General features: G+C 37.5%; 1 protein-coding gene across 1 annotated transcript in view; it reads right to left on the bottom strand.

Moving 5' to 3' along the window:
* Window positions 1-3367: 3367 nt before the first annotated feature.
* Window positions 3368-8739, bottom strand: part of SEMA3E (semaphorin 3E) — a 136056-nt gene continuing 130684 nt past the window's right edge. Inside the window, exons 16-17 of the mRNA XM_027883659.1 lie at window positions 7533-7672; window positions 3368-5031 (exon numbers count right to left, since the gene is read on the bottom strand). Coding sequence (XP_027739460.1) covers window positions 4579-5031; window positions 7533-7672 — 593 coding nt within the window. The 3' untranslated portion in view covers window positions 3368-4578. The remainder of the gene's footprint in view (window positions 5032-7532; window positions 7673-8739) is intronic.

Raw genomic sequence — 8739 nt, forward strand, 5'->3', positions numbered from 1 at the left:
AGATTGGATGTGGCCCTTAGTGCCATGATATAGTAATTGGAGTTGGATTAGGGGTTGGACTTGATGATCTTGGAGGTCTTTTCCAACCCAATCTATTCTATGATTCTATTCTATGAAATTCTGCTGTTGAATTAACAGACATTGCAAGTAAAGAGATGTTTTGTTTCAAAGGAGTTTTCTGTGTGTTGTCTGCCCTTGGGGTAATTTCCTGAAACAAGTTAGTCACAATGGCTCTTTAGTCTACAGATTTCAGTTCTGAAATAGGATTCGTGACTCACCAAACCATTCATGGATCAAGGCTTCTTCTCCTGCAATTAAATCTTCTCTTTTTAGATAGGGATAAGAACCTCAGGAAATCTAGGAATTAGATAGATAAGGCTCCTGTGCTTCAACTACATTCAACTGTGCTCTGTCCCGTACCTCTCACTTCAGCAAATTATGAGCACATGTGCACAAATGCTTAACAAAATATTTCCTGGCTCAACATTACATGAGAGGCAAATCTCAAAGGAGCAAAACCATTCTGTGAAATGAGATTACAGCGTTGGATTAGGTTGACTTTTGGTAAATTTGTTCTTCAATGTGTGCATCACTGTAGAAAGTTGATTAACTCATAGTGACCGGTAGCTTTACTTGACATTGCTAGCTCTGCCACCTTTCTGTTTACAGTGCTAGTCAGATAACTTATTTCCTCAAAAAATTAAAATTAAAAAAAGCCCAAAACCACTCATTGCTAAAATAAAAAATAAATACTACCCAAAGGCAAGACTTGCCCATCATGGCTCCATTTATGATAAATACGCATGTTAACTGGGCATGAATTTTCCATTAAAAACAGCAATTTGGTGAAGTGAACAGGATTCCAAGGCTGATAGGAATTGCAAGCATCCTGCTAGGTCACAGATGTAGAAAAGCTCACTTTCAGGGCTTCTTATCTGGACAGCACAGCTTTCAGAGGCATTTGTGCCTTCTGGAGCCGGAGACATAAGTTGCATAAATAACTCCAACCTCATTGCTCCAAGGTAGACTAAGGAGATTACTGGACTTTTTAAAAAGGGAAACTGACTGTCTACCTTTTAGAGGAAAAGAAAATTGATTTCCCCAACACTGCCTCCCCCTCCACTTAAAAGAAAATTAAAGAATAAGAGAAATTCAATAACTCTATAATTTTGAAAATTATGTTAATTCAAGCATTTCTTCAAACATGACTGCTAACTTTACTATGCAGGTAGCTGGGTGTAGGGCAATTATTTTCTCTCTTACCTGCCTAAAGAGATCTGTTTCATGCTACAAAACAGTGGTTTGTATCATAAAAGCCTATTTTGAGATATATAAGCGAAGAATTTTACAGCAGGTTAGCACTCTGCTGCCTTGATGTCCCAACAGAATGGGAGAGCCCAATAGTTTGCACAAGGTGACAATAATCTCCTTGCCAACAAAAGAGCAAGAGCAAAGCAAAGAAAGTGTTTAGTCCAAGCGATCTGGCTTTTCCCTCCTCACGAAACAGGGTGGAGTCCAAAGCTTTATCCAAATTGTTGTTTCTCAATCAATTTCCAACAGCTGGAATCTTCTGGGTTTAGGCGACCGTGTTCCACTTTTAAAATGCATTCATGCAGCAGATAATACTCTAATCATAGTTCCCAAAATCTACCTGACATTAATAGACTTAATCTACTTGTTACCCTGAGCCACAGTTTCCCACTTGGTAACTCTATATGAAGATCCTTCTGTCCTGATCTGTGTTCTCCGCTCAGGAAATACGTGGTGAAAGACATCTGTAAATAACCCTGTGTGACCTGCATATAATCATACTGTCTAGGGAAAATATATACTAAGAAATAATAGAGATTATTTCAGCCAAAAACGGTTCTTAATTATATTTATAATTTGACCACCTCATGCACATACAAAATACATCAAACTCATAATGAAAAGAAGCAGACAATGCCCCCCAAATATACAAAGAAGCATTTTAAATAACATTGTGTACGAGCACATTTGTGCATATCCTTCCAAAATACATTGTCATTCTTTCTCTTCTTCTATAGGTGTCAGAGCACTCTTTGAACAAGACCTTGTAGTTCTGAATTCTCACAGGCATTGCAACCATGAAACGAACTAGGTGTAAGCTAAAAATTTGAATTTTAAGAGGTAAATAAAGGTGTAATGCAATTTTCCGTATGTAACCACTAAAGGGATGGGGAGCTAAAAATACACTTTCATATTAAATCCTGATGTCCATATCACAGTTTCCACCTGAAATCTCAGAGAATGAGACAAAAAATTATATTTGTTCCATGGGGCTGGGATGCTGTCATTATTTTCTAACAGTTCATTTATGATACATTTGCACTAGATACTTGCAAATTAAGCATAAAGTAAAAAAAAATAACTCCCACTGTTGTTTAAAAGAAATGGATTCCATAATTCATCAGAAAAAGGTTTTGGTAGTGTTTTAAGATGATGTTTTTTCTATCAAGGATGTTAGTGATGATTAAGTATAAATCCAGGATAAGTTCCCTGCCACAGCCTTCAGAGACAGCACTTTCCATACAGCTGTAAACAAACACAGGATCCTAACTGCAACTAAGTTCCATTAAACTGTCCCAGAAAACTGAATTTACCCAGTCTCCTCTATCAGATCAAAGTTAGCAACTGCATGAATTCATGCAAGGATGTGTCTGGTCCCATCTCATAGACAAATGAAGTGCAAACTCTCAGACCAACTGATTTTTCTTAACAGGCTGATGGAAAGATTTAACGCTGCTACACCCACACAAGGTGATAACACTGTTTTCCTTATTCCCCAGTTGCTGACAGTGTGCCCATGGGCTCTTTTCAAGCACTGGGACAGTCTCTACTCCCAGAGGAGCACAGCAAAGCTCCCTGGTCCTGACAGCAGCTGTGAACTCCTCTCACAAACACCCTGTTTGGAAAACAACACTAGGTTAGCACTGATTGCTGCATTTGTTAACACAGCAAACCACGAATCTCTGTTATCCAGGCTGTTAATTTCCACTGTTTCTGAATTAGAAGTTGAAGCTTTTTGGAGCTGATGAATCGCTTGTATATTTTCTTGATGGCATAAAAATCTGTATCTACTTGGCAATTTCCATTACTCGCATCATGTTCTCAGTTTAGGAATTAATTAATTCGTGAGTCATTTGTGTTTATAACTTCCCTATCTTTCTTTTTTTTTTTTTAAATTTTCAATTAAAAAAATCCAATATACATTTCATATTGTAATATCAAATTTCTCAGAGAGTGAAATATTAGTTTTCCTGCATTTGCTGCACCTGTTATCTGTTTTTTTGTACTTAAAGAAAGATTTCTTTCTTTCTTATTTTTTCTTTCTTTCCTTTTTTTTTTTCTTTATAGTAAATCTTGAAAGGCCTAGGTTGTAAGCAACTTAGTTCTTTTGATCTCTCCTGGTATCCCCTGGTATCACTCACAAGAGCAGCAAAGCAAAGCAACCCTGTAGACCAGAGATCACATATCAGAAAAAGATTTACCTGGAATAGGTCCTGAAACTGTAGAAACACAGCTTCATAATGCTATTCTTATTTTTAATCTACATCCCAAATTTTAATGACTGCGTTTTACTCCAAAAGCATGTTAACAGCATAAAGCGTCACTTACTTTAAACGCTGCCTTTCCAGTATAAATGAATTCCAACACTGCCTTCTAAATCTGTGAGCTTAGCACATGGAGACTAAAAGTGTCTGCTGAAAACAAACCAGCTGTGGATCTCGGTAATACTTTTCTGCTTATACACATTTCTTCAGAAAATGAGTTTTAGTATCAGGTTTTGCCTTTTTTTCGCCACAAGAGGGCGATCCCTTAATTCGTGTCATCACTAATGCAAGGTACTAGACACAAGATGGACTCGTTTTCTATCTAAACCATTATTTCAACTTCTTGTGTAGATAAATTGATGAATTTCATTCTGCCTGTGTTCTCAGCATGCATTTGACTTGCATCAAGTTACTAGGCAATATTATTTAGCTGTGAGACCACATTGCACTCCATAAATGATTGATACGAAAAAAAAAATGGTGGGAAGTAAATAGGATTTCCCTTCATTACCTTTAGAAATAGCAGTACACTGTATTAACATAACTCATTGTTCTCAGTGATAAACTCAGACAGGTCACAATCAAAAGGAAAGATCTTAAGACGTGCCACTTTTAGAAGCATGAGAAATTTGTGAAACAAAGAAATGTGTTATACTTTTCATTCATTTGTGAATGCTTAGCTATTCAAATTTGTTAAATATGCCATCATGTGCAACAATATACAGCACAAGCACAGTCCACACAGGAGACTGATTCAAGCACTCAAAATCTGAAGATTGTCACGTCCTCCCTAATGCATTGACTTAGAACCAAACAGCCGAGAAGATTTTCTTTAAAATGCTTCTAAACAGTCATCATGTGTACAGTATAACTTACCATAGCATTTTTTTTTTCAGTCCCAATATTTTATATATATAAACCTGTGTAATTTACTCAAATCAAGACTGATTTCTCCCTCTTGACTAAGTCCTTTTGCTCAGAAACAGTGGATGGATTTTGTCCATCAAGAGTCAGCTATGTTCCTGGGCAACCGGTAATGCTCTGGTCTGATCCTTGCCTTCTTCTCCTGAGGGTTGGCATATTTCCACTTGGATGGAGACATTTTCAGCTTTTTTCTCTTCTTATCAGTACACCACACTTTTTCACAGTATTCTTCCACCCTCTGGAAGTTGCTGTAACCTATTAGCTGAAGAAATTCCTTGTACCATGGCTTTGGTGCCTGAGGTATACTGCTCTGCATTGGGCATGGCATTTTGTGAGGCATCTCCTCCTCATAGTCTTTATTAAACATTTCATCTACACGTTCTTCCTCAACTATTTCCAGGGTGATTTTCCTGACAGTGTGAACAATGCTGTGTTCCACTGTCTGGCAAAAGTAAGTCCCTGCATCCAGACGATGGAGCTTCAGGAATAAAAGTCCAAGGTCCATTTTGATTATTCTATCATCTGTCTTCACCTGAATAAAAACAATAAAAATTGATGCAATTATAGAGCATGGGCCTTTGCTACTACAATAAACCAGTGCAGTTATTTTTGAACTATACTTTCATGAATTTCACATTAAATTTTGAGAGGAAGATTAGAGATCCACAAAACTTACATTCACAGGGCTTTCTTATAACAAAAATATTTACTTGAAGTAATTAAGAGATTGAGCTGTGAAAGGAAAGCAGTCTAAAGAATCTGGACTGCATGGAAGAATGTATAGGGGAGCAGACAGTATCCTGTTTTCCCAGCATGTCTTAGTCACCTGTGGCTAAATCACAGAGGGAAATAAGTCAGAAGCATACAAATAATCTACTGGATAGGAAACAAATGGGCATTTGCCAGCTGATCTGTGATAAATGTTGCTGTGAATTCTCTTATACACTGGCATGTTTGGACCACTGTGATATTAAAGCCTCTATTCTGAGTCTGGTGTTTAAGTTCCCCCTACAGCTCCTGAGGGCTGGATTGTTGACTGTGAGGATTTCTCAGATGATGGTAATTAGGGAGCGCTGAGCTGCCTAATCCAGGAGCAGAAGTGTCCAGGAGAATAATATCCTCAGCTCTCTATTTAACAATAAGATAATGAATTTAAGCAGAAGTACTGGGTGATGAAGGGATCAAGAGCAGGCCCAAAGAGAAGGACTTGGGGTTCTGGGGGATGAGAAATTGGATGAGAGCTGGCCAGGTCCACTTGGAGCCCAGAAAACCAACTGTATCCTGGGCTGCATAACAACAATACTGTGTCCAGTTCTGGGGTTCCCAGTACAAGACAGAGATGGACCTGTTAAAGTAGGACTGAAGGAGAGTCACAAAAATGAACAGAGGAATGGAGCACCTCTGCTGTGAAGAAAGACTGAGACAACTGGGGGTAGTTCATCCTGGAGGAGGAGACTGTGGGGAACCCTTGTTGTGACCTTTCAGTACTTTCAGAAAGTTGGGGACTTTTTACCAGGCCCTGTAACAGGACAGGGGCAATGGTTTTAAACTGAAGGAGGGTAAATTTAGATTGGAAAAAAACCAAAAGAAAACATTTTTTTTTACTGTGAGGGTAGTGAGACATTGGCACATGTTGTCCAGAGAGGCTATGGATGCACTTTGCCTGGAAGTGTTCAAGGTGAGGTTGGATAGTGCTTTGAGCAACCTGGTCTAGCGGAAGATGTCCCTGCCTATGTCAGGGTGTTTGGACTAAACAATCCCTAGAGGTCCCTTCCAACCCAAACCATTCTGTGACTGTGATTCTACCATTCTACTACTCTCTGCTTTTATTTGTCTTTTTCTAATGACCATGTAGTCATTCAGGTTAAATGGAACTAACTTTCAGGTGAAAACATTAAAACAAATTTATTCTAGTAATAGAAGATTAGAGTCTGTTCAAATTTACACTTATGGTATCCATTGTCTAGTGGATCTAAAAGGATGTGTATACAAGACATCCTCACCACCTCACAGTATCACTTTTTGTGAAAGACCTGATTAATAGTTCTGTTGTAAGAATGCTTATGGTTAAATAGGGATCTTCCAGCTAAATACATGAGAAATCACCAAGTGTGAAAAACCATGCAGAGATTAGGGACTTGGACAAAACTTTGGGCAAAAAAAATGTGCCAGAAGTAGGGATGATATTCATTTGGCTTAGATTAGGGTATTTAAAGCAGGGTGTGGAATCCCTGTATATTTTTATATTCAGTGGCTTGCTAGTAACTTTTTACCTGACCAAAAGGTGATAACGCTGGCTATAACTGCAACACCATCTAGTCTGACTTCAAAGGCAGCCTGCATAGACTAGCTCCTAGGTAGATATCTTTATCATAAATATCCATATTTTCTATCAGAGCAGTCCCATTGCAGAGATCTGCAGATGTCTATGGCTAAGCCTGGGTTTCCCACTTGCAGAAGAGCCTAGCTGCTGGGCAGTAAGGCAACCATTCTTATGCTTTGGTAGTCTGAGGCCTACGTTCTTCCACATACTAAATGGGGATAGATACAATGATGTGTCTTAGAGAGGTATTGAGGAATAAATATAATAACACTTATGGAGCATTTTCATAATAGGAAAATATATGTAAAAGAGGCAGAGAATCCACCAACACTCATTTGCAGAAGATTCTGTAATGCCACAGATGGGACAGCAGGAATGAATGGATGTTAAGCTAGATTAACATTGGGAGGAATATGTTCACATTTCACCCCTGCAATAACATACCAAGAAAAGTGGTGGATTCTCTTTTGTTTTGAGATCTTAAGATCTTCACTAAATTTCTAACATCTGCATTCAAGACGCTGAATGCAAACACCAGATGAAATTCTCAGGTCTATTAATTCAAGAGACCAGATGAACATAATGATTTTTCCCTGACACACACACGTTTCAGCAACTGTTGACAGGCCTTTCAGTGGAGATGTAATATTCCTAACAGCAGGCTCTTTTATTGAAAAAAAAAAAAAAAGTTAGTATAGAAGAATATTTACCTCCTCCTTCTTAGTTTCATGTGCTCTCTGGACAAGCCAGATTACTTTTGCTTGTAAGGTCCTAGGGGTGCACTCCAAAAGGGTGCTGTTGTACTCTATCCCATAAACAAGTCGCTCCTCAGTCTTCTCCAGTACTTCACCTGGTAGGAAAACAAATGTTTCAAAAATGTGTTGCTGCAAATACTTGTTACACTCCATATTTGGGATTTATTTACTTTTGAGAGTGAAGCTTGATTTGGATCCAAACGGATAGTGACTGAAAATAATGTCTAATGAAGATCTGACCTGCTAAATAAATATTCCCATCATCCCAGACTCTCACGGCATCTGACCAAACTGTGCCATGATTCACCTAAGATTATACACAGAGAAACAGATCTCAGCTTTTCACACTGGTAATTGCTTGGGCCTGGTTCTTATGAATAGTTAATTTCATTTTCACTCAGTGAAACAGGAGGATTCAATACATGTTTAAATATAAAAAATAATTCAATTTTTCTTAGGGGTACAAATGAGAGCATGTAACCTTTTGCAAAATGAAACTCTGAAAAACTAAAAATACTCAAACCAATATTATAAATATCCATGTTATACATGTGTGAAATGAATGTATAGTTTTGGCCAAGGGTGCTAATAAAAACAAGGTGAGTGAATTTTATCAAAACTCAATTCTGCTTTTCCATTCAACAAAATATCTGGAGGAAGATAAGCTAGTTGTTACACTGAAGGAAGCCAATTGCCTCATTAATGAAATCATCTAATTTCATTGTAGTGAGAAAGACACTTGAGACCAATTATTTTTATACCCTAAAAAAAATACACTCTTTTATATAATTGTAATTTCTCTGTTGTATTTTAAACTTGCTAAATAATTGATATTTCATATTGGGATATACTTTTCCAAAATGTACTATATCCTCCAATAGGCTTCAATTTTAACAAAGCTTTCTCATGTAAAATACCTATCTAATATTTAATATTTAAAATATTGTTTCTCTGGTTATCTTTCTAGAAAAACCTTTTATGATTTATTTCTTTTCCTCTATCGATGTATTGTGTGTTATGCTGCAAAATACTCAGGATACCCAGGCAACTGTTTTTTCTCTGCTTTGTCGTTCCCAGTACCAGTGTTTGAAATCATCACTTTCCAAGGTTTGGACAACAACATTAGACAGAGTAATCTACCTTTTTCTCCTTTTTTTTTTTT

Source organism: Empidonax traillii, unplaced genomic scaffold (assembly GCF_003031625.1).
Source record: "Empidonax traillii isolate 1590-97213 ecotype Southwest subspecies unplaced genomic scaffold, ASM303162v1 scaffold131:size1687323, whole genome shotgun sequence".
Taxonomy (NCBI): Eukaryota; Metazoa; Chordata; class Aves; order Passeriformes; family Tyrannidae; genus Empidonax; species Empidonax traillii.